Source organism: Chiloscyllium plagiosum, chromosome 12 (assembly GCF_004010195.1).
Source record: "Chiloscyllium plagiosum isolate BGI_BamShark_2017 chromosome 12, ASM401019v2, whole genome shotgun sequence".
Lineage (NCBI taxonomy): Eukaryota > Metazoa > Chordata > Chondrichthyes > Orectolobiformes > Hemiscylliidae > Chiloscyllium > Chiloscyllium plagiosum.
Window position 1 is genome coordinate 69298218 of NC_057721.1, and position 26218 is coordinate 69324435.

The 26218-nt window shown below is 41.6% G+C and overlaps 1 protein-coding gene across 2 annotated transcripts in view; it reads right to left on the reverse strand.

Moving 5' to 3' along the window:
- LOC122555394 (Down syndrome cell adhesion molecule homolog) overlaps positions 1 to 26218 on the reverse strand; it is a 662754-nt gene that overhangs the window by 277773 nt on the left and 358763 nt on the right. For both annotated transcript variants that reach the window (XM_043701363.1, XM_043701364.1), the window contains exons 4-5: positions 9346 to 9492; positions 6682 to 6960 (exon numbers count right to left, since the gene is read on the reverse strand). In XM_043701363.1, coding sequence (XP_043557298.1) covers positions 6682 to 6960; positions 9346 to 9492 — 426 coding nt within the window. The remainder of the gene's footprint in view (positions 1 to 6681; positions 6961 to 9345; positions 9493 to 26218) is intronic.

Sequence of the window (26218 nt, forward strand, 5' to 3'; positions counted from 1 at the left end):
TTCAGAAAAAGAAGGAAGCATATGTATAGACAAGATAGATCGAGTGAATCCTTAGAGTATAAAGGCAGTAGGAATATACTTAAGAGGGAAATCAGGAGGGCAAAAACGGGTTTTTACAAATACATTAAGGACAAAAGGATAACTAGGGAGTGAATTGGTCCCCTCAAAGATCAGCAAGACAGCCCTTGTGTGAAGCCGCAGGAGATGGTGGAGTTACTAAATGAGTAGTTTGCATCAGTGTTTATTGTGGAGAAGGATATAGAAGATATAGAATGTGGGGAAATAGATAGTGACATCTTGAAAGATGTCCGTATTACAGAAGAGGAAGTGTTGGATGTTTTGAAACATACTAAAGTGGATAAATTCCCAGGTCCTGATCAAATATACCTTAAAACTCTGTGGAAAGCTAGTGAAGTGATTGCTGGGCTCTTTGCTGAAATATTTGTAACATTGATAGTCACAGGTGAGGTCACAGAAAACAGGAGGTTGGCTAATGTGGTATCATTATTTAAGAAAGGTGGTAAGGACAAGCCAACGAACTGTAGACTTATGAGCCTGACTTCAATGGTGGGCAAGTTGTTGGAGGGAATCCTGAGGGACAGGATTTACACATATTTGGAAAAGCAAGGACTGGTTAGGGACAGTCAACATGGCTTTGTGCGTGGGAAATCATGTTCCACGAACTTGATTGAGCTTTTTGAACAAGAAGCAAAGAGGATTGATGAGGGCAGAGTGGTGGACGTGATCTATATGGACTTCAGTAAGGCGTTCAACAAGGTTCCTCATGGGAGATTGGTTAGCAAGGTTAGATCTCATTGAATACAGGGAGAACTAGCCATTTGGATTCAGAACTGGCTCAAAGATAGAAGTGTTAGTGGAGGGTTGTTTTTCAGACTGGAGGCCTGTGACCAGTGGAATGCCACAGGATGGGTCCTGGGTCCACTACTTTTTGTCATTTATATAAATGATTTGGATATGAACTTAGGGGGTACAGTTAGTAAGTTTGCAGATGACATCAAAATTCGAAGTGTAGTGGATAGCGAAGAAGGTTACCTCAGATTACAACAGGATTTTGGTCAAATAGGCCAATGGGCTGAGGAGTGGCAGATGGAGTTTAATTTTGATAAATGTGAGTTGCTGCATTTTGGAAAAGCAAATCAGAGCAGGACATATACACTTAATGGTAAGGTTGTTATACATATACACTTAATGGTAAGGTTGTTCAGCAACACCTAGGGAGTGTTGCTGAACAAAGAGGTCTTGGAGTCCAGGTTCACAGCTTCTTGAAATTAGAGTCACAGGTAGATAGGATAGTGAAGAAGGCATTTAGTATGCTTTCCTTTATTGGTCAGAGCATTGAGTATCGCAGTTGGGAGGTCATGTTGCAGCGAGACAGGAGGGATTGGTTAGGCCACTTTTGGAATATTACATGTAATTCTGGTCTCCTTCCTATCAGAAGGATGTTGTGAAACTTGAAAGGGTTCAGAAAAGATTTACAAGGATATTGCCAGCATTGGAGGGTTTGAGCTATAGGGAGAAGCTGAATAGGCTGGGCTGTTTTCCCTGGAGCATTGGAGGCTAAGGGGTGACGTTATAGAGGTTTATAAAATCATGAAGGCATGGATAGGATAAATAGACAAGGTCTTTTCCCTGGGGTGGGGGAGTCCAGAACTAGGGTGCATAGGTTTAGGATGAGAGGGCAAAGATATAAAAGGGACCCAAGGGGCAACGTTTTCATGCAGAGGGTGGTGCATGTATGGACTGAGTTGCCAGAGGAAGTGGTGGAGGCTGGTACAATTGCGACATTTAAAAGGCATCTGGAGGGATATATGAATAGGGATAGTTTGGAGGGATATGGGCCGGGTGCTGGCAAATGGGACTAGATTTGGGTTGGGATATCTGGTCGGTATGGACGAGTTGGACTGAAGGATCTGTTTCCATGCTGTACATCTCTATGCCTCTGTGACTCTAAGTCTACACTGACCCTCCAAACAGCATTCTACCCAGATCTGTCACCCCAATCCTCTCCCAGTAATCCTGCATTTCCCATGGTTAATCTCAAGTTTATTCCCAGGTGTATCACTATCTGGTATGGCAACTGTACCATTCAAGATTGGAGACAGTTACTGTTACAGAGAGCGATGAACTCGACCCAGACAACCATAAAGGCCAACTTCCCATCGGTGGCACAGTGATTAGCACTGCTGCCTCATGGCGCCAGAGACCTGGGTTCAATTCCCACTTCAGGCAACTGTCTGCGTGGAGTTTGCACATTCTCCCCATGTCTGCGGGGGTTTCCTCCGGGTGCTCCGGTTTCCTCCCACAGTCCAAAAATGCGCAGGTTAGGTGAATTGTACATGCTAAATTGCCCGTAGTGTTAGGTGAAGGGGTAAATGTAGGGGAATGAGTCTGGGTCGGTTGCTCTTCGGAGAGTCGGTGTGGACTTGTTGGGCCAAAGGCCTGTTTCCACACTGTAAATAATCTAATCTAATCTAATCTATAAAATTCATTTACCAGGCCCACTGTCAAGGAAAGGCCGCCAGCATTCTCAAGGATCCATCTCACCCTGGCAATGTTTTTCTACAACCTCTACCATCAGGGAGAAGGTACTGAAGCCTGAACACACGCACCAGCCGGTTTTGAATCAGTTTCTACCCTGCTGTTGTTAGAATACTGAATAGATTCACAAACTCTTAACATTCGCCTGTACCTGTGTTTTTGTTTTTGCCGCTGTTTACCTATTATTTCCTTATCAATGCTACTTAACTGCCCGTACTGCTCGCAAGACAAAGCTTTTCACTGTGCCTCGGTACACGTGACAATAAATTCAATTTAATTAATCCACCAAACCTACACATCCCTTTAGCAATTTAGCATGGCCAATCCACCTAAGCTGCACACTTTTGGACTGTGGGGGGAAACTGGAGCACCTGGAGGAAATCCACGCAGACATGGGGAGAATGTGCAAACTCCACACAGACAGTCGCCTGAGGTTGGAATTGAACATGGGTCCCGGCACTGTGAGGCAGCTGTGCTAACCACAGTTGCGAAGTTGGTGTGTGTAGAATTGTAAAATTGCAAAATGGAAGGAAGGCATTGCATTGTGCCCTTGAACGATACTGTTTCTTACAGTGCTTAGAGTTAAAATGGATATCTGAACAGCAGTTCAAAGTGTAGGTGAACAGACGGCACCCGAATTGAAATATTTTGTTTTGAACAGCCAAGCAGCACCTTTACCAAGACCACAATCTTTTCAAATTTATCCAATCAATTTATACCAAGCATTTAGCTACCAAGAACCTATTAAGTTTAAATCTGACGGTTTTGACAACTTAAAACCAATCAGACTGTAAGAAATTGATAGGTTATCAAGGGTATTAAGCATGAGGGCATTTGGGAAATCGGTGAGAGCCAACTGCCATCTGCCAAGCGATAACAACTTCCAGCTCTCAAAGAATGCACCATCTCATTAATAAAGGTACCACAGCACACTTGGTTAATATTCCATACAGCAGAATTCACAGAGAGAACATTCCTGACAGAAGAACTGACACGAATTCGATGGAGAAGACACTCCTGAAAGAAGATTTGCGGAGAGGACACAGAGCATTCCGGAAGACGTATCCTTGCTGTAATTTTGAGAGATTAAATTCTATTGTTTTGTTATGTAAATAGGACTTGTATTTTATTGGAACAGCATACCATTAGAATTTTGTTTTATTCAGGAATAGTTCATAGTTAGAGGGGAATTGGTCAGTTTGTTCATGGTTCTGTAAATCTGTTCACTGTTGGAGTTCGATAAAGATATCGTTACTTGTTCATGATAGAGTGAGTGAACGGATTTCATTTCATTTAACCACTCCTTTATAAGAGATTGGAGGATGAGAGGTAGGGTATACCACTTTTCACATTTATTTTGCTGGATTATGAGGTGAGGGGAGCCTCTCTGGGTGTTTCGGTTTTAGTTATCAGCGTGGCGTTGACCTCCGCTTCCTAACACCACTGAACACCGAGTCGCTTCTTGTGCATAGAATTTGGTCATCGAGAAACCAAGAGGTCCACCAACAGCACCAACGCAGCTGCAAATAATTACCCAATACATCTTACAACTTTATACCAATTGTTTACCAGTAATCTGGTATTCAATTCATCTCGGAAGGATAGAATTTTAGCAATCCATTTTTGAATATCTTTTCCTGTACAAAGCATCAACGCTTATACTCATTAAATTAGATTCAATTAAAGGGTGGCACGGTAGCACAGTGATTAGCATTGCTGCCTCACAGTGCCAGAGACCCAGGTTCAATTCCTGCCTCAGGCAACTGTGTGGAGTTTGCACATTCTCCCTGTGTCTGCGTGGGTTTCCTCCCACAGTCCAAAAATGTGCAGGTTAGGTGAATTGGCCATGCTAAATTGCCCATAGTGTTAGGTGAAGGGGTAAATGTAGAGGAATGGATCTGTGTGGGTTGCTCTCTGGAGAGTCGGTGTGGACTTGTTGGGCTGAAGGGCCTGTTTCCACACTGTAAGTAATCTAATCTCATCAAAGGCTGCTTAGAATTCCAGATTGGGATTAGGACAACAACATTCTGCAATTCTTTTGTTCCTTCAGTTTGAACATATGTTCTGGAGAGAGGATTTAACCTGCTTTGGACATATCAGATGAATGGCTAAATTTAAACTTTTGTTTTCAGTCATTTCATTGAGGATGAAGAGTACAATAATATCATTTAGAACGTCTTTTGGTGATTTATAAAGAATTGAGCTATAAATTCAACTAAAAGCTGAGTGAAATGTCCAACTCTGTATTGTTGCTAAGGTGCTGTGTGATTAATAGTTTGCAGCCATTATCAAAGCTAGGTCAATAGTTAGCCTATTAACTGAACAATGCACTTTAGAGTGCATGTTATAAATGCCTTCCTTATATAATTGTTTACCAGTAATCTGGTATTCAATTCATAGAATTTTAGCAATCCATTTTTGAATATCTTTTCCTGTACAAAGCATCAACGCTTATACTCATTAAATTAGATTCAATTCCAACACAAGCTCCATTTCAAGTTCTTTCAATTTCATCCATTGTCTTACACCTTCCTCTCTCCCTCTGTGATCGCTCCCAGCCCCACAAGCATCCAAGATATCTGCAAGTGTCTAATTCCAGCTCATCTTCAACCTCAATTTAGTCATCCACTCTGTCTTTTTTCATGCAGAGCGTGGTGCATGTACGTAATGAGCTGCCAGAGGAAGTGGTGAAGGCTGGTACAACTACACTTAAAAGGCATCTGGATGCATATTTGATAAGGAAGGGTTTAGAGGGATATGGGCTGAATGCTGCCAAATGGGACTCGATTAATTTAGGATATCTTGTCAGCATGGATGAGTTGGTCCAAAGGGACTGTTTCCATGCTGTATAACTCCAAGACTCTATAGTGATCCTGCCTTCAGCTGCATGAACCTCTTGAATTCCTGTTTTATATTACTTCAAAAACTACTTTGTTGGCAACTTGTTTTAATATCTCCTAATGTGGTTCACTGTCCAGTTTTGCTTGGTAACACTTGTGAACTATTTCGGGACGTTTCCCGATATTAAAAGGTGCTAGAAAAATGTAATTTGTTGTTATTGTTCAAAATTACTCTTCATGTTCTTTGCCCCCACTTAAAGAACCTCAAAGTATCCTTCATCATTAATTTTTATTACATTTAAGTTTTTGGAGCGTGCAGCATTTGAGAAAACCTCTTGCATTAACTTGCATTATCAGAAAGATGCTGAAAATGTGTTTCTGGAAAAGCGCAGCAGGTCAGGCAGCATCTAAGGATCAGGAGAATCGATGTTTCGGGCAAGAGCCCTTCTTCAGGCCTTCATCAGCAAGATGCCAAGATGTGGGGGGCACTGCCTGAAAGCTGATGGAAGCAGATTCAATCGGAAAAGGAGACATTTGTGGAGCTGAGGGGAAGTGTGGGGCTAAGTAGACATCTCCTAGAAAGAGATAGCACAAGCATGCTGGGATGAGTGGCCTCCTGTGGATCATGGTCTGCCTGCAATGAAGCTCAACAAAACACAAAAGGATTGGGAATGTGTGGAATATAGCAACGGGCCTAAGATTAGTCTGATCCAGTTAACTGTATAGCTACACAGAGATCTATAGCACAGAAACAGACTCTTCAGTCCAACTTGTCCATGCCAACCAGACATCCTAAATTAATTTAGTCCCATTTGGCCCATAACCTTCTCAACCTTTTCTATTCATATGCCCATTCAAATGTTGTTTGAATGTTGTAATTGTACCAGTCTCCATTACTTCCTCTGGCAGCTCATTCCAAACACGTACCGCCATCTGCTTGAAAACATTTCCCCTGAGGTCCCTTTTAAATCTTCCCCCTCTCACCTTAAACCTAAACCCTGTAGTTTTGGATTCCCCTACCCTGGAAAAAAGATCTCGGTATTCACCCTAACCATGCCCCATTGATTTTGAAAGCCTCTATAAGGTTATCCTTCAGCTTCTGATGCCATTGGGGAGAAAGCACAGCCTATTCAGCCTCTCCCTATAGCCAAAACCCTCCAACGGCTGCAATCCTTCAGGGTTTAACAACATCTTTCCCGTGGCAGGGAGACCAGGTTTGAACGCAAAGTGAATAAAAATCTCTTCAACTGAGTGTGTGAACCAGCTGTGTTCATTTACTTACGTTTTACATTCAGGTGGCCAATAACCTCTGCATTCCCAAAGTTGTTCCACACCTCGCAAGTGTACCTTCCTGAGTCTGTTGGCACTGCCTTCACAATGAGTAACCCAGTGACAGTTTGTCTGAACCTGTTGTCCCTTGCCAAGGGGGCATTGTCCTTCACCCAGCGGTATTTCGGCGCAGGATGCCCAGAGGCTTTGCAAGGCAATTCCACCCGCTGGTCAGCCATGGCCAGCCGGTGGTCAAATCCATCCAGGATTGTCGGAGCTGAGTTAGCAGGATCTGTGGAGAGATTTGCAGATGTGTTTTACAACCGAGATCACACTTTGTGGTTGTGCAACAGCAACGAAAGAGAAGCTTCAAATTACCACTCAGCAAAGCGAGAGACTTTCCTGCGGTCAATACTCACATTGCAGGTAGTTATACTTCAACATCCCCTCCATCTCCAGCAGGTGTTGGTTCCAGCTGCATTTGTTGGGGAGATGCCCAACCTACTGCCCTTCCAGCAGCCATCATCCAGTGTGCTTGGCTCGACAGTGAATGTTGGCAGCAATTCAACCAAGGAAGGTTTCATAGCTGAAGCCAATCCAGTACTCAAAGTTTCCAACAATGAGACTGGAAATCCTGGCTACTAGTGTCATCCCAGCCAGAGATGTTAAAATCCTCCAAAGCATCACTGGTTGCTAATTTGATGCTGCCACCTCTAAATTAACAGCTACTGAGTTCAACCTTCACTCTGATCCCCATCATGCAATCTGGTCTGCTAAACTCAACAAATCATATTCCCCAATTACCTGTCAGAACTGTTCTGCCTTCTTTAAGACCCACTTTAAGCCCATACCTTTGATAAAGCTGTTATTCACTATTTATAGTAATTCCTTTTGAGTGTAGGTGCCTAATATTTCCTGATCATTGCTCTGAAAATTGACTCTGGATTTTCTTTTTCCACATTAAGACTGCTATATTGTTAAGACCGCAGGACATTACAAAATAATTATGTTTTGAAATGTACCTTTAACCCAAAGTAAAACAGAGAATTCCAAGTAAACATCCTAGATCAGAGACGTGCCCATCTGATCTGGTTGCAGGCAAAGAAAACCCGAACATGAATTGGTTGAGGTACGGTGACAGTTTTACCACCAACTTAGTTATTATGCAGAAAAGGACAGCTGCTGTTTGAGATGCCAAGCTGAAGAAGTTACTGCTGCGGGAAACTGGGTGAAATCACTTTATGTTAACAACTGAAGGAGAAGCTTTTAAGAGTTCAGTTTCTGTGGGCGGCACAGTGGCACAGTGGTCAGCACTGCTGCCTCACAGCGCCAGAGATCCGGGTTCAATTCCTGCCTCAGGTAACTGTCTGTGTGGAGTTTGCACATTCTCCCCGTGTCTGCGTGGGTTTCCTCCGGGGGCTCCGGTTTCCTCCCACAATCCAAAGATGTGCAGGTTAGGTGGATTGGCCATGCTAAATTGCCTGTATTGTTAGGCAAAGGGGTAAATGTAGGTGAATGGGTGTGGGTGGGTTGCGCTTCGATGGGTCGGTGTGGACTTGTTGGGCCGAAGGGCCTGTTTCCACACTGTAAGTAATCTAATATAAAGACTGTTCAAAGGAAGGGTACAGGGCAGATGGGGCTCTTGAAGATTCTGGAGTAGAGTGGTCCTGGAATGAGACTGGGGTACATCTCTCAAGAAAACCATTCACCTCAATTGTATATGGATAGGCAAAATGGCCACTCTGTATCCCTAAATAACAAAATGTCTAAAATTTCTAAGTCACACATTGAGCAGTTCAGGCAGCATCCGAGGAGCAGGAAAATTGACGTTTCGGGCAAAGGCCCTTAATCAGGAATACAGGCAGAGTGCCTGAAGGGTGGAGAGATAAATGAGAGGAGGATGGGGGTAGGGAGAAAGTAGCATAGAGTACAATAGGTGAGTGGGGGTAGGGGGTGAAGGTGATAGGTCAGGGAGGAGGGTGGGGGAAGGTAGCAAAGAGTACCTTGTAGAGAGAGGAGGAAAACTTCTTCAAGGTTGAAGATTTAAAGAGTTGTCGAGGCTTGTCTTGCTGGTGATAATTGTACCCAGAAAAATTTGGGCTGAGTCGAACAATTGTTAAAAGACACTTTGACCTGGAGAAGTGAATCTCCATTAGAGAACTGGAAGTGAAGGTGAGTCTATTCCTGAAAAGCTACATATTTGTCAAATAATGGCACACAGTGAAGGGGGTTTTGTAAAACAAATTTCAGTTGTATTACATAGTTAATGTAAAAGCACACCTTTTCTTATAAGTTGCCCATTGATTAATGTTTGATCAACGTTTATTTTAATTTCTTTATCAAAGTAAACATTTTTTAAAGTGAAATCTTTCATCAATTGCTGGGAACTTCATCTATCTTTTACAAAATATCAGTCTCCATAGGGATTGGAACAATATAAGTGTAAGTTGCTGGTGTTTAACAGTTATTCTAGGTTCGATGTTCTATGCACTAAAGGGTTGAGCAGGCTTGATGAGCTCCTGCTCTAGTTTCTTGATTTCTGCAATTATCTAAGCAAAGCTTTCCTTTTTACACTCTCTCCTGTATAATTTTAATTTGTTCATTTTTACTACATAACACAACAGAATGAGGTCACTTAGTGCATGGATCCACACAGGAACATGGCAGTGAGACCTACCTGACACAAACAGCCGGGCGCTGTTGCTCTGTCTCGTTTCACCAGTGTATCTGTGCCGTGTGATGCAGCGATAATTGTACAAGCCATCCTCGTTCTGTACGTCTAATATATACAAGGCTCCTATAGGCGTGATGTGGAATCTAGATCCTGATAAACAAAATAATTAAAGTCACAATTAGCTCATTTCCAGACAAACTCATTATGAATCATTATGCTGTATGCCATTCAGCATTACAGGCATAGACAAACTCTATTTAGCCTTATGTCAGAGTGCCTGAAAAAGAAAATTTGATAAAATACTGAGTTGATATTTTAACATCTTTACTGTATGTCAATGGGTTTCTTTCTTAGTTAAGTCTTTCTAGCCAGGCTTTGTTTGGTTACAACTTGTACAAAGCAATGTTCTTCCTTGTTTGCATTTTAAGGCTATATTTTATAGAATCCCTACAGTGTGGAAACAGGCCATTCAGTCCAACAAGTCTACACTGGCTCTCTGAAGAGCATCCCACTCAGTCTCATCCCTCCACCACCCTATTTCTGTAATCCTGCATTTCCCATGGCTAATCCTCCTAACCTACACATCCTTGCGAGGAGGAGGGTGGACGAGGACAGATTGTTGGTGATCATCACTCCGAGGAACTTGACGCTCTTGACCATTTTGTCTTCAGCACCATTGACACAGACAGGGCTGTGCCCTGCACTCCACTTCTTAAGGTCAATGACCTTAATTTCATTTTGCTGACATTTATGGAAGGATTGTTGTCTTTACATAAGGCCACAAAGCACTCAATCTCTTTCCTGTATTCTGTCTTATCATTGTTTGAGACCTGCCCTACAACAGTGGTGTCATCAGCAAACATGTAAATGGAGTTGTGGCAGAATTTGGCCACACAGTCACGAGTGTATACGGAGCATAGCGGAGGCTGAGTATGCAGCCTTGTGGGGCACTGATGTTGAGGATTATGGTGAAGGAGCTGCTGTTGTTTATCCTTAATGATTGTGGACTATGGGTCAGGAAGTCAAAAATCTAGTCACAAGGGGGAGCTGAGACCTAGGTCTTGGAGTTTAGAGATGAATTTGTTTGGAATTGTGGTGTTGAACTTGTAGCTGTAGTCAATAAGTAGGAGCTGAAAATGTGTTGCTGGAAAAGCGCAGCAGGTCAGGCAGCATCCAGGGAACAGGAGAATCGACGTTTCGGGCATAAGCCTTTCTTCCTGAAGAAGGGCTTATGCCCGAAACGTCGATTCTCCTGTTCCCTGGATGCTGCCTGACCTGCTGCGCTTTTCCAGCAACACATTTTCAGCTCTGATCTCCAGCATCTGCAGACCTCACTTTCTCCTCAATAAGTAGGAGCCTGGTATAGGTATCCTTGTTATCCAGGTGTTTCAGGCAGGAGGGCCAGGGAGATGGTGTTTGCCATGGCCCTGGAGCACCAATGAGTGAATTGCAAAGGATCAAAGCAATTTGGGAGGCTGGAGTTGATGTGAGGTATGACTAACCTCTCAAAGCACTTCACAATTATGGAGTTCAGAGACTTTAGGCAGTAATCATTGAGGCACGCTGCATGATTTTTCTTTGGCACTGAGATGATGGTGGTCTCCTTGAAGCAGGTGGGGACTTCAGACCAGAGTAAGGAGACATTAAAGATCTCTGTGAATACTCCCCCCAAACTGGTATCTGAAGAATCTGAGTGCATGGCCAAGGACGTATCAGGGCCAGTCTCAAGAAGGTTGATGTAACATCTGCAGCATTGACCTCAGTCATTCAGTTTCTTATATGTTCGCAATTTACTTGGTTCTAATACTTAACCAAATTTGGATTTATACAACGCTTGTGATTAGTTGATGAAGGAATTTGCTTTTTAGAAACCAAACCAATTGTTAAAATTGTATTAAAACTTGTATTAATTGTATTTAAATTATGTTTAAAATTGTATCTAATGAGGGGATTGGGAAAGAAGAACAATATTAAAACCAAAATTCTGAGCATATACCAATAATATGGATATCACAAAAATAACAAGATTTATTGCAAACAATTCGAGCCTCTGTCACATTATATTCTACCAATTCCAATTCACAATGTCTTAAAATATTGTTGCAGTATTGGTAGCATTGGAGCATTCTGTAGGAGCCTCATGAACTCCCAGAATGTTCCCAACACAGGAATCAATGCAGGTAAAGAACAGGTCTCTCTTTTCTCATAAATCACGTGCATGAATTAAAATGAACAAAGTCCATCAAGGGTATATCTGCAAGTGTACGCAACAAAACAGCTGGAAGCATGGTCGATAAGCGAAAGTCAAAATTCTGGCTGAGAATTCAGGTCTTTGTGCCTTTTTCTAAAATTTTCTCATATCACTAGAATTCCAAGCAAATTGTGAAGCAGCTGAAAATGTGTTGCTGGAAAAGCGCAGCAGGTCAGGCAGCATCCAGGGAACAGGAGAATCGACTTTTCGGGCATAAGCCCTTCTTCAGGAAAGCCCTTCCTGAAGAAGGGCTTATGCCCGAAACGTCGATTCTCCTGTTCCCTGGATGCTGCCTGACCTGCTGCGCTTTTCCAGCAACACATTTTCAGCTCTGATCTCCAGCATCTGCAGACCTCACTTTCTCCTCAAAAATTGTGAAGCAACCAACTGATTTGAACTTAGCAACTTTCAGTGACTCTAAGTATCAAGTAACTCTTAAAATTTGTTCCTAGCTTGTCTGTTAACTAGAATAAAATGAAATTCATGATAGCTCAAATATCTTTAACAACCTAAAGACATCCCAAAGCACTTTGATCTCTTTTTCTCGATTTCCATGTTTTTTATTTTCATTTTTTATTTTCATTTACATTCAAGTATAAAAGTACAGGAGTACAGTGAAAAGTATAACACGTCAACATACAAGGTTCCATCTTAGATACAACTACCTAGGTACAGAATCTTAAGTCGAGAGTGCAGTGCTGGAAAAGCACAGCAGGTCAGGCAGCATCCGAGGAGCGGGAGACCATCAGGCCAAACTGGGAGCCCACCAAGCCAGGCTGAGAGACCACCAAGCCAGGCTGGGAGACCACCACGCCAGACTGGGAGACCACCACACCAGTCTGGGAGAAGGAAAAGAAACACAAAAGCAAAGAGAAAAGAGAGAACAAGAGAAAAGGAAATGGACGAGCTCTGTCTGAAGTGTCCTACTTTGCCACCATCATGTACAGACAATGAAGTATGTTTGACATGTGCTTTACTGTTGTAATAGTAATCTAGTAGCCTACAGTACTGAAAAATGCCTTTTGGCTCAAGTGGTCTATGCTGATCAACAACATGTAGTAAACACAGAAGCCAATTAGTACACCCACTAACAGTTTAGAGGTACAATTTGAGGAATACAAGCATGCTTTATTTCAGTAACGGTTGGCATATTAGCTGTCTCCCTTAGTACTGAGATAAAATGGTCAGCACCTACATGAGATGTAGAGACAAAAAAAGCCTTAAATGTCATCCCTGGCACATGATCAGTGACTTCAGTTCACAACTGCCAAGGTTCACATTAATGGTGGATCCACAGTTAAACTTATATGTTTAGATCCTGGGTCTTAATGGAGTCACATTTGTTAAATCGAATCTGGGTCCCTGGTGCTGTGTGACAGCAGTGATAACCACTGAGCCACCATGACATTTTCTATGGCCAAATAATCTGCTGACATCAAGATTTATTACCAGTGCCCAAGGAAGCAATTTGTATCTCCATGCTCAAAACTTCAAACTGTTTGCTGTGTCTACAGATGCTGGCTTGCTGTGGAGAAGCTTTTAATTTTTTTTGCTTTTCATTTAGAAATGGACACCATAGCCGATTAGTTGTGGCATAGGATTGTTAACTGAGTAATCACAGGCCTGCTGACGTGTTGTAAAATTGATTTCAACAGACCTGTGGTCTAGCAGTTGAAAACAAATATAGATACATGAAATGAGGAGTTAGAAAGTGGGAACAATTAGTTCTTTAAACGCTCCAAGCAATTAAATAGTACTTTAAAACGAAAGGATAATCCTGGATTCCACAGTTTGTAGGGCTCTTTTCCCACACACACCTCATATTTAATGAGATTGCATTAAATGTCTTTAAGTAGAGGCAGGTGAAAATTTGACTTGAAATACAGACTGAGATGAACAGATACGTTGCTGTCAGGCTCTACTGTTTAGGTCATATTTTACCCTGACAGCAAAATGACCCACTGGAACTCAGTCCTGAGTCTTGTACTACCAAATAATGTAACGCACTGCCCAGACAATCTAATAAATAAAATCAAAACTGACACGCTAAACCAGTTTTTTCTTACTCTCTATCATTACTAACTAGTTCTATTAGACAGCTGGGACTTAATATCAAAAGCAAATTATTTCTAAGCCTGAGAAATAGTTTATTTACATTTCACAGTCTCAAGCAAGCAAGGAGGTGACCTTTGAAATCTTTTGATTCTAGTTTTGAGTTTTAGTGCAGATTGAATAATTAAGCGTTATGCAACTCCATAATCCTGAGGAATATATGCAAGATTTGGCTGATTAAATCTCTAAAAGGTCAAGTCAACCTGACACAGAATACGCCACATTTGTTTTATATAAAAGATATGCCTGGCAGACAAAGCCACTGGAAATCAGAGAAGGGACTAATGGAAACAGTCAGTCAGTTTGTTCAGAGACAGTAGTTTAAATGATGAGAGAGCAAGAAAAATGCACGTTCCAACCTGGATATACAGAGGGAGCTGTTAGTATGTTTCATTTCTGTCATGCAGTTGAAGTGATTGTGGTTAAATATGTACTGGGTTATAGAAGCCTGATTTTTCCCTCATAAATATGCTTTCCCTCTTAGTTGGGGTTGCTAGTTATGGCTATTTCAACGATATCACCCTCAGACTGCAAAGGCATTGAACCCATACTGCAGGCATTAATCTGCATCTCACTCTAGCCGTCTCAACAACTGAGCTAACCAGCCTTTCCAAACCTGCCGATCACAAACAAAGGGTCTTTGCAGAAGGTTAGCTACATGTTACCGATACACTATTGATCCATCAGAATTGTTGTTCCCCAGGAATCAAATTGAAAACTGGGAATTCTGTCGGTGTCACTGAGTCAAAATCCCTAACCCCTCCCTAATAGCATTGCAGGTGAACCTACATTAAATGGTTCATGGATGCGTTCCAGACAGCAACATCGGTAGAAACACAGAGGTTAGGAGCAGGAACAGACTATTTGACCCCTATAGCCAGCTCCTCCATTAAATATGATCATGGTTGATCACTGAGCTCAATATCCCATCCACTGTCCACCAAATCTCTTGACTCCTTTAGCCTTATCTATAGCCATAGCTATATCTACCTCCTTCTTGGAAGCACATAATGGTTTGACTTCAGCCACTTTCTATGGTAATGAATTCCATAGGATTATGAGTGAACAAAACTCAATTGCTAATTCTCCCATTCTATACTGACTCATTCCTCAATATAGTTACTAATGCATCCTCAGTACCATACGTTTTCAACTTCAAGTCTACAATGAATGCTCAGGAAGGGTTGTATACCTTGGGAAGCAGTTTAGCCTGGCCTAATCTTGTTACTATCCAACCATTCAAATGTTTGTCTCTATTTCCAGGATATTAACAGGAATCACCAATGAGTAGAGAATGGGAGCCAGGGTTGATTTATTTTCTTGCCCTAATTGTGGATACGAATACTATTAATAGATGCCTTGATGTCATCCAGTCATTAAAAATTGGGCTCAAAGTACCCTTTTTATTCCAAACATCCTTCACAAAGCTGCCAATTTTTCTTTAATTCCTGTTTTATTCCAGATACTGCAACTTTCAAGCTGTGTAACACTACACAAACAACTGAATAAATAAAACCAAACTGACAGACAAAACAGACAAATGTGAAGAGACAATGCTTGAAATTATTTATTTTAAGGCTATTTCATGAAGAAGATGGGCAGGCAGGTCAACTTTAGCTGGGCCACTGCCTGGGCTGCTCAGTAAGTCGTTAGTAAAAGCAAATTACCGAGTTGGACAGCCACATTGGCTAGATGTCTATTAGTATTTTACAACTAATTTTAAATACTATGTGTAAGCTTCTTCGTATGCACCTTGATTCTAAGTAGAATTGTAGAATCTCTACAGTGTGGAAACAGGCCATTCAGCCCATCAAGTCAACACTGACCCTCCAAACAGCATCCCACCCAGACCCATCCTATCGCCGTAACCCTACATTTCCCATGGCTAACCCACCTAACCTGCATATCTTTGGGTACTATGGGCAATTTAGCATAGCCAATCCACCTAACTGCACACCTTTGGGCTGTGGGAGGGAACCAGAGCAGCCAGAAGAAATCCACACAGCCTGGGGGAGAATATACAAACTCCACAGAGACATTTGTCCAAGGGTAGAATCAAACCCAGATCCCTGGTGCTGTGAAGCAACAATGCTACCCACTGAGCCACCATACTGCCCTGTGTGTGAGAGTGTATTAGTATGTATGTGCAAGTCTATGTGAATTTGTGTATGTATGTATGTAACTGCACTTGTGTTCATATGTGTTTGTGTCTCAATGTTTGAGTGCTTTGCGCATATTACCATATATGCAAGTACGTGTTACATTTGTGAATGTATGTGGGTGTTTTTCTGTTTCTTTGTGAGTCTGTAACTATATGTGTGTGTATGTGTCTGTGAGTGTGTAAGTATATATTCATGCTTGAAATCTATGAGTATCTGTGTGTATATGTGCACGTATAATATATTGAACAGAATCAGAGATGTTTGTTCATGAACTATGGCAAACAGCCAACTCAAAATAATGATGTAAAGTAAACGTTTCCATGTGTATATTTACTACATTGCTTCCTGAAAGAAGAACCTTTTTTTATTAATACAGACAGCCTGTCATCAGCAACAAGGACTAAACAGCGAGTCAGCGTTACTTCAAAGCATTCAGAGAGCTCGTGCCATCAGGAATGACATGCGGTGATTGCTCTGCTGATCCCAGGGAGCGTTCCCCTCTCCAGGCGCATTTAATTTAATCAAACTCATTTTACTGCAGAAAAATCTAATTCCTTATGACTGTCATCCTTAAATGCAAAGGAATCAGGTTATTATTAATCCATTGCTTTGTGAGAAACTCCACACATGATTTATCCATTTCAGAAGCCTGGGAAATATTTTTCTCCAAATGTTATTTACTTTTCAAGAGAAGATTGCTCAGTCTACTATAGCTTGTGGAACATGCCCATTCCTTATTGCATTGTTTCCTCTCCTGTACCAAACACTTTTAACCTTTCACATGCTGCAGGTTCGGCTAAGTTGCTGATGGTTATTAGATTCATGTATTTTCCACTGCAATGTCAAAGCCTCACACTGAGTGATGACACAAATGAAAGAAGATAAAGACTTGCTTTAATTATAATGCTTGTCATGCCTTCATAGATTCATTCAGCATGAAAACAGACCCTTCAGTTCGACTAGTCCAGCCCAGCCATAATCCCAAACTAATCTATTCCCACCTGCCTACACTTAGTCCATATCCCACAAAGCCTTTCCTACTCATGAACTTATCCAAATGTCTGTTAAATGTTGTAATGGTACCCACATCCGCCACTTCCTCTGGAAGTTCATTCCACACACGAACCACTCGCTGTGTAAACAAATTGCCCCTCATTTCTTCTTTAAATCTTTCTCTTCTCACCTTTAAAAATATGCCTCCTAGTCTTGAAATTCCCCACCCTGGGGAAAAGACACCTACTGTTCATCTTACCTATACCCCTCACAATTTTACAAACCTCTACAAGGTCATTCCTTAGCCCTTGCACTCCAATAAAAAGTGTCCCAGCCCACCCAGCCTCTCCTTATAACTTAAACCCTCCATTCCAGGCAACATCCTGGTACATCTTAGTAGCTGAACCCTCTCTGGCTTAATAATTTCCTTCCAATAACAGGGCAACCAGAACAGGACACATACCCCATTTACAATGTCAACATGACGTCCCAACTCCAGTTATCCCAAAGTGTTCTACAGACAATGAAGCACTCTTGCAGTACTGTGGCTGATGTAATATAGGGCATTCAGCAAGCAAGTTACACACTGCAAGGTCCCATTTTCAAAAACAACACAGTGACCAGGTAATCTGTTTTTTGTGATGTCGGATGAGGGATAATTAGTGGCCAGAATGCTGGGGTGGTGTTCAGACAGAGTAGTTCTTCAAAATGGTCCACGGGATCTTTCATATCCACTTGACGTGAAACCATCCCAGGAGTTGACAATGAAGCGCCTTAGATGCTTGCTTCAAAGTTTGACCAGTGCCATTTTTGAAGAAGGTAGATATTTAGTAGATTTCTTTTGGAGAGGTGTGGTGATGGGGGGGGGGGAGTGCAAGGTGCAGGGAGATGGTTTGGGGGTTGACGGCTTTGTTACCATTATCCCAGGAAGGGAGAAGATCCCTGGGGAAGCAAAATATTCTTTAGTAATTGCATACAAGTGACAAAGTGATCCGCTTAGCTTAGAAGGTGAGTGTCTGGATTAAAGTAACTTTGACAGCAGGAGATTCAATCCTTTCAGCTGAGGTAGATTCGAGGGGGCTGTGTCCTTGCCCTTCTCACAGTGAAAAGAAGAATCAGGCATTTGCTATGGTTCAGTGAATAATCATGAAGGACTGAGTTCCTTTCAGAAAACTGGTGAAGAGACACAGTGGTACCGTATGTTACAATATAAATGATGCCACAGTAACACAACTGCCTCATGTTGTTTGTTGGTAATCACTGAAATAGTACCGTACTACCATTGAAAATTTCACAAGGGCGGCAATAATTTCTCCCCTCTAAACAGTTTCTTCATAAGAACACAACAGCAGGAGTACATCTTATATCCCCTGAAACCTGCTTAGACATTCATTAAAATCATGCCTGCACAGTTTGTGGCTTCAACTCCACTTTCCTGCTAGTCCCTATACCTTTGACTCCCTTGCAGTCAAAAATCTTTCTGACCTTGCTCTAAGAATATCTCCTATTCTTTGAAACCACCAACAAGCACAAACACAATCTGCTCAAGCATCTACCATGCAACACCATTTCATCACTGGCACCAATCCTATAAACTTTGTTTTTTTTACTTATTCATTTCTATCGGATGTGGACATTGCTGGCTGGCCAGCATTTACTGCCTGTCCCTAGTTGCCCTTGAGAAGGTGGTGAATTGCTTTCTTGAACCACTGCAATTCACCTGATCTGTGTTGACCCACAATTCCATTCGGAAGGAATTCCAGGATTTTGACCCAGTGACAGTGAAAGGATGGCAATGTATTTCCAAGTCAGGATGGTGAGTGGCTTGGAAGGGAACTTGAATGTGGTGGTGTTCCTATATGTCTGCGACCCTTGTCCTTCTAGATGGAAATGGTCGTGAGTTTAGAAGGTGCTATCTGAGGATCTTTGGTGAGCTTCTGCAGTGCATCTTGTAAATAGTAAGCATTGCTGCAGCTACTAAGCATCAATGGTGTGGATGCTTGTGAATGTGGTGCCAATCAAGCGGGCTGCTTTGTCCTGAATGGTGTCAAGCTTATTTAGTGTTGTTGGAGCTGCACCCATCCAGGCAAGTGGGGACTATTCCATCACACTCCTGACTTGCGCCTTGTAGATGGTGGACAGGCTTTGAGGAGTCAGGAGAGGAGTTACTCGCCCCAGTATTCCTAAACTCTGACCAGCTCTTGTAGCCACTGCATTTATGTGGTGAGTCCAGTTGAGTTTCTGTTCAGTGATAACTCCCAGGATGTTAATAGTGGAGAATTCAATGATGGTAACATCATTGAATGTGAAGGTGTTGTGGTTAGATTGTCTCTTTTTGGTGATGCTCATAGTCTGGCATTTGTGTGGTGTGAATGTTACTTGCGACCTGTCAGCCCAAGTATGGACATTATCCAGATTTTGTTGCATTTAGACACAGACTGCTTCAGTGTTGGAATAGTTGCGAATGGTGCTGAACATTGTGCAATCATCAGTGAACGACTGACCTTATGATGGAGGGAACGTCATTGATGAAGCAGCTGAAGATTGTTGGGCCAGGACACTACCCTGAGGAACTCCTGCAGAGATGTCCTGGAGCTGAGATGACTGACCTCCAACAACCATGACCATCTTCCTTTGTGTCTGGTATGACTCTAACCAATGGAGAGTTTTCCCCTGATACCCACTGATTCCAGTTTTGCTAGGATTCTGTGATGTCACATTCAGTCAAATGCAGCCTTGATGTCAAGGGTTATCACTCTCACCTCACCTCTGGAATTCAACTTTTTTATCAATGTCAGAACCAAGACTGTAATGAGATCAGGAGCTGGGTGTCCCTGGAGGAAACCAAACCGGGCATCAGGTTATTGCTAAGCAAGTGCTTTGAGAGCACTGTTGATGACACCTTCCATCTCTTTACTGATGAATTGAACTGAACTGTTTCCAAAGCAAATATTTAATGAACTATGGAGACCAGAACCGCTTACATTATTTCAGGTGTCATTGCAACAATGTCCTGTACAGTTGTGAGAAGACATATCTACTTTTATATCCTATCCCTCCTTCAATAAAGACCAACATTCCATTTGCCTTCCTAATTACTTGCTGAATCTACAAGCTAACTTCTTGTTTAAATTCATTCAGGAGATGTGATCATTACTGGCTAGGCCAGCATTTATTGCCAATAATCATCCATTCCAAATTACCCAGAGGGTAGTTAAGCGTTAACCACAGTGCTATGGATCAACAGTCACATGTAGACCAGACTGGGTTCAGGGTGGAGGACGCATTTGCGAAATAACATTAGTGAACTGTTTGGGTGTTTCTGACAATTGAAAATGGCCATCATCAGACTCTTAATTTTAGATTTTTATTGAATTCAAATTCTGTTAAAGATATCACCAATCAAACTGTACTTGGAAAAAAACTGCTTCTTTTAAATTAAAAACTAAAAGAAACTCTTCAAAAAATGTAATCATTTAACTACTCATAAATCTGCCAAATGAAACAAAACTCACTGTACTCCTTGACAACTGTGTGGGTGGCTGCTACTGAACTGAATTGAATAGTGGAGTTCGGAGCTCTGGCAAACATATATAATGTGATGTTGTGGCATACAAAGTCTCTAGTTAAAAACATGTTCAAGCCTTCTAAACAGCCTAAACTGACAACCATCTGCTCCACTGCTTTAAAGTCTGAACGGATATTGCAACTATGAATCAATATAAAGATTAAAGCACAATTTCTCACTGACTTATTAAAATCTGATTCTCAATTTTGTGTCATACAGAAAAGTACTTTTTTCCAGTAGATAGTGGGCGGCATGGTGGCACAGTGGTTAGCACTGTTGCCTCACAGCGCCAGAGATCCGGGTTCAATTCCCGCCTCAGGCGACTGACTGTGTAGAGTTTGCACGTTCTCCCCGTGTCTGCGTGGGTTTCCTCCGGGTGCTCCGGTTTCCTCCCACAGTCCAAAGATGTGCAGGTCAGGTGAATTGGCCATGCTAAATTGCCCGTAGTGTTAGGTAAGGGGTAGATGTAGGTGTATGGGTGGGTTGCGCTTCGGCGGGGCGGTGTGGACTTGTTGGGCCGAAGGGCCTGTTTCCACACTGTAAGTAATCTAATCTAATCTAATCTAATAATATGCTCCTGTGCATCTGAAATGCTATCACGTTGCTCCCTAACTTAATCAACACAATCACTGTATTAAAATAAACATCAACTATCATACAGCATCCAAAGACATATGTGAAGTTACTATTCACTTTTAAACACACCTTTCAAAATGTTCCAGACTTCAAAACAGGGTTTTCTCATTATTCACAAATGCTATGATCTGACCTGACTCACAGGGTTTACACAAGCCTAGCCACCTCATTAAAAATTTCCAAACTTTGTGTAAAATAAAAATTGGATAAGGCTACAGCACAGAACAACAATGTCAGTTTTTATATATTTCAAGTCAAGACTCATCATATTTCCTGCATCTGTGGAATAGAAATCAGGTAACAGTTTTGGAATTCTGTTCCCCCAAACCCATGTATGTTTTCCCCATGTCAGGATGGCAAAAATTCAACTTTTTATGGCCACCTCACAAGTTGTTTTCCTATCTATTTTTGTAATGCCAGTAATTTTGGCTTAGTCCCTTCATTCAAATCATTAATATAGACTGTAAATAATTGATGCCCATGAATTGATCCATTTGGGACTTCACTTACTATTTTTTTCCAAGCTGAAAATGACTCATCTTCCTTTTCATTTCCTGTTGGTTAGCCCATTCTCTTGTTGAGCAAACATATCACTTTCAACAACTTGAGCTTTTATTTTGTGTAGTAATCTTTCATGTGGCAACTTACTCCTTTATAAATCCAAATGCACTACATCTACTGATTTTCCCTTATTCACCCTGCTTGTTAAATCCTCAAAGTATATTCATAAGTAGATAAAACATTATTTCTCTTTTACAAAGCCATGTTGATTCTGCTTGATTGTATTACATTTTTCTCAATGTTCAGCTACTGCTTTTCTAAGAACAGATTCCAGCATTTTCCCGGTAACAGGGAGGAAAAGGCAACCTGTGGGCAGCTGCAGTGATCCCAATACCACAAATGGGGCCAATATAAGCCTAAAGATTTCCAGTCAACCTCTGGTATTAAGCATTGAACTGCCATTAAATTACTCTAACACACTATCTACTCTTTGCAATTGGGTTGCAGTTGTGCCCCCAAACCACCCTTTGGCAAAATAACTTGATGGTAGGATGACATTGTGAATCCAGCGAGCTGCTTGATGGCATTAAACATGTTGTTACACAAAAGTCTTACCACACGAGTCAGAACTCTGACTACTTTACTGGCTTCCAATTCTGAGACATTGAAACCAATTTTGTATCACCCCAATTGTTGCTTAGCTCAATTAGCTTGATTGCCATTTGGAACTGGGTCTCCATTGCTATATGAGGCAACACCTCCTTCGAACTGATCGCTATGGAGGGGGTATTGAGTATTGTCACTGTACTCCTTGACAACTGTGTGGGTGGCTGACACTGAACTGAATTCAATAGTGGAGTTCAGAGCTCTGGCAAACATATATAATGTGATATTGTGGCATACAAAGTCTCTAGTTAAAAACATGTTCAAGCCTTCAAAACAGCCTAAACTGACAACTATCTGTTCCACCGTAAGAGCAGAAAATGTAACCATTCTATCTGTGGAGAGGTTTTCCCTCTTGTTAAAGTTTTCTCGAAGCCTACTCAAAAGTTGGAACTCATCACAGGAACAATCATAAAGTCCCTTCACACTTCACTTCAGCTCTGACGAAGAGTCATCTAGATTCGAAATATTAGCTTGCTGCCTCTTCATGGATGTTGCCTGCCCCACTGTGATCTCCGGCATTTGTTGTTTTCAGTCTACAAAGAGAAACAAGTCTATATAAATCTCAATCAGTGCATTGCTAAATCTCAAATTTCATCCTCAAATCTCCACGTGGACTGATTGCTTTATTCATCTGGTTAAACTAATGAGCTGCACTCTTCATTATCGTACGATAGCTCAGAGCAGACAGAAGAAGAACATTAAAAAAATCTTAATGATGGGCCTGGGTGAGCAGGCTTTGAGCAAAAACAGGCTACAAAGTAATCAAATGTTCCCGTTCAACAATTCAAAATGATCAATGGTGTAGAAAGCTTCCAAATAATAAGAAATGTCAAGAAAAAACAGCAGAACATTTCAACAAGGCTTCCTGCAGAGTTGATATATGTATCTAAGTATGTTTGAGGGAGAGAAGATAGGAAAATCAAACTGAGTCAAAATCATTGCTAAATCTATTCCCTGAGTGTAAAATGGGTGACATCTATAATAGTGCTTGCAAGATAATATTACCGTGAAATACTTTGGCCTGGCTTGCCATGCCTTAGGTTTCTCACATTTCATTGAATATTGCTCAGAATACTGCTCCAAATCAATTCTGGCCAATGTAATGTAAACACCGGCTGAATTTTAAGCTCCTCTGCCAACAAATTTGAAGGCAATGGTCTTGTTAAAACTAGAGAGTGATCTGCCTCACCCATCTACTCATTGCCATTCCACAGCCATTTTTAAAACTCACTCCTAGGACCTGGGCATCACTGGCTGGGTCAGTATTTATTGCTCATTTCTAGTTGCCCTTGAGAAGCTGGTGGTGAGCTGTCTTCTTGAGTCACTTCAGTCCATGTGGTGCAGGTAGAACCACAATGCAGACTCTTTGAGTCATCCTCACCACGTGCCTTCCCAACCACTTTCCTGTTCAGCTGAGGCCGTGTTTGCAGAGACAGCCAGTGATAAATCCAATAAGGGGAACATGGGCACACCTCTTTTCTTAAAAAATGTGGAACTTGCTACTTTAGAAACAAAAACTGAAAGCTAGGAAAACTCTGTGGAGAGAGAAACAGAAGCAGCAAAATACTTCAAGGAAGAATTATATCAGATAAGAACACTAGCACCCTCTCCCTTTCTCTCTCTCTCACTCTCTCTGTCTCTCTCCCTCCCCTCTGTCTCGCTCTCTCTCGCTCTCCGGTGATGCTGAAACTTGAGTTTCTCCAGCACTTTCTGTTTTTATTTCAGAATTGCAGTGTCTGCACCGTTTTATTTTTATTGATTTACTTGAAAATCTCAAACACATTGACAAAGCAAATCAATTGATAAATTGAAGTTACAGAGCAACTTACGTACAGATTCTTAGTCTGGCATGTTGCTGCTTGGATTGCTCAAGGCTACAAACTCAGCTTTTAAAGCAGTAATGCCATGTATCCTGCAAGAGTCTATGCAAATAAAAACATGTTTTGGGCTATAATTTCTATTATCCTGCCTGTTTCCTTTCTTGCCTTTCATTTTCAAAGTGTTTGATTGGCTCTGGTCATTTATGAATAGCGGGTCAGGCTCAATGGACTGAATGGCTTTCATCTGTTCCGATGTTAAGTAATATGATTTAGTAATGACACTCATAACCAATGAGATGGCATATTACTTTACAACCACAGCAGTTATCGTATCAAAAGGAGAAAGTGTCATTAGATACAAAAGAAGACCATAAGAAATGTTAAATAAATAAACTTTGTTGATGAGGTAGACTGACACAGTTAATAAAAGTGAAAGAGTTCTTTCCAGCTACTGGCTTCCTGTGATTTTAATTACTGACCAACCTCCACTCCCTGTCTTCAGCTAGCTCCTGCACTATTTCAATGAAGATCAACTGAAGATTGTGGAAAACTTTACAATCCTCTGGAGTTCATATTGAATTCAGATCATAACCACTGCTCTGACTGTGCTGGATGGAGGTTATTTGTAATAATTCTGATCTTGCCATTCAAATTTCCTCTCGGCCCATCCTGTATTCCATTATTTTGTCCCATTACCTTCAGTCTTGCACCACCATCCCTTCTGTTATTTAATCTCTCTTGACTTCTACTTTCATAGAATTCCTACAGCATGGAAGCAGGCCATTTGGCCCATCAAGTCCACATTGACCTTCTGAAGACCATCCCATCCAAACCCCATATTCCCCATAGCTAACCCACCCAGCCTGCACATTCCTGAACACTATGGGCAATTTAGCATGGCCACTCCACATAACCTGCACATCTTTGGACTGTGGGAGGAAACTGGAGCACCTGCAGGAAAGCCACACAAACACAGGGAGTAGGGGCAAACTTCACACAGACAGTCGCCCGATGCTGGAATCGAACCGGAGACACTGGCACTGTGAGGCAGCAGTGCTAACCACTGAGCCACCGTGCCAAACCCACTCCTTTTGTGCCTTTCACTCTTCATAAATTCTTTGTCTCTGTGCTCGGTTAAAACCTGCAAGTCTCAACTATTCATCGAATTCTGTTGAAAGTTAATTGGCCCGGAACATGAACTCTGTTTCTCCTTTCACTGCTATGCCAGACCTCTGAGTATTTCCAACATTTCCAACTGTTTCTATTTTAGCTTTCAACATTCACAGCATTTCCCTCTTATTGAAAAGTTCTTGACTGGCTTCTGGGAAATTGGGTTGGATCACATTTCGATGTGAACTAAACTCATTGTAATTCTTTCTTATGAAGTCCTTGAGTAGATGTTGAACAGTGTTGAATGCTCATAAGATAGATCAATGTTTAAGTTTGTTCAAGTAACTATCATTTAAAAATTTGCATTGCGCTTCCGATTATAAGATCTACATATGAAGTTAACAGTTGGATTTACTTTGCAGCCCTGGTGTTTAAAATGCCCCAAAGTGCCTTAGAACAAAGAATTTTAACAGAGAAGGTGGTTGTATATTTCACAGAAGCATCTGATGACATTTCAAATAGAATGAAATACAGCAGCTAAAAATGCTGCCAGACCTGCCGAGATTTACCAGCACTTTTTGTTTTTGTCTCTAAAATACAGTGGCTATTGCTCCAAACTCAGATGCCATATTGTACATAGCAAGATCCCACAAACAGCAAAAACATGAGGGACCATCGCCGGCATTAATTGCGTGTGGGGAGTTGGGACGTTGACTAGAAGGTTTGGCTTTTCATCGAGAGATACCAAAGTCATGAGCATCTACCTGAACCACCAGAACATAGAGTCAGAGCTTCAATCCTGCATTATACTGCACTCTCTCAACCCTGTTGTCTGACTGCCATCTTTAAATTAAATGCTCAACTTGTATTCACATCCCACTTAATCATATCTCTTTTGGCATGCCCACAAGTCAGATCCCTGAAGTACTGTGGAGGTTTCTACCTTGCAATTCTGAAATGTGCTTTTTTTTAAACAGATGGCTGATGCAGTGAAAAATGGCTGTTGACATAAATTAGGCTGTTGTGTAAACTTTAGACAATAGACAATAGACAATAG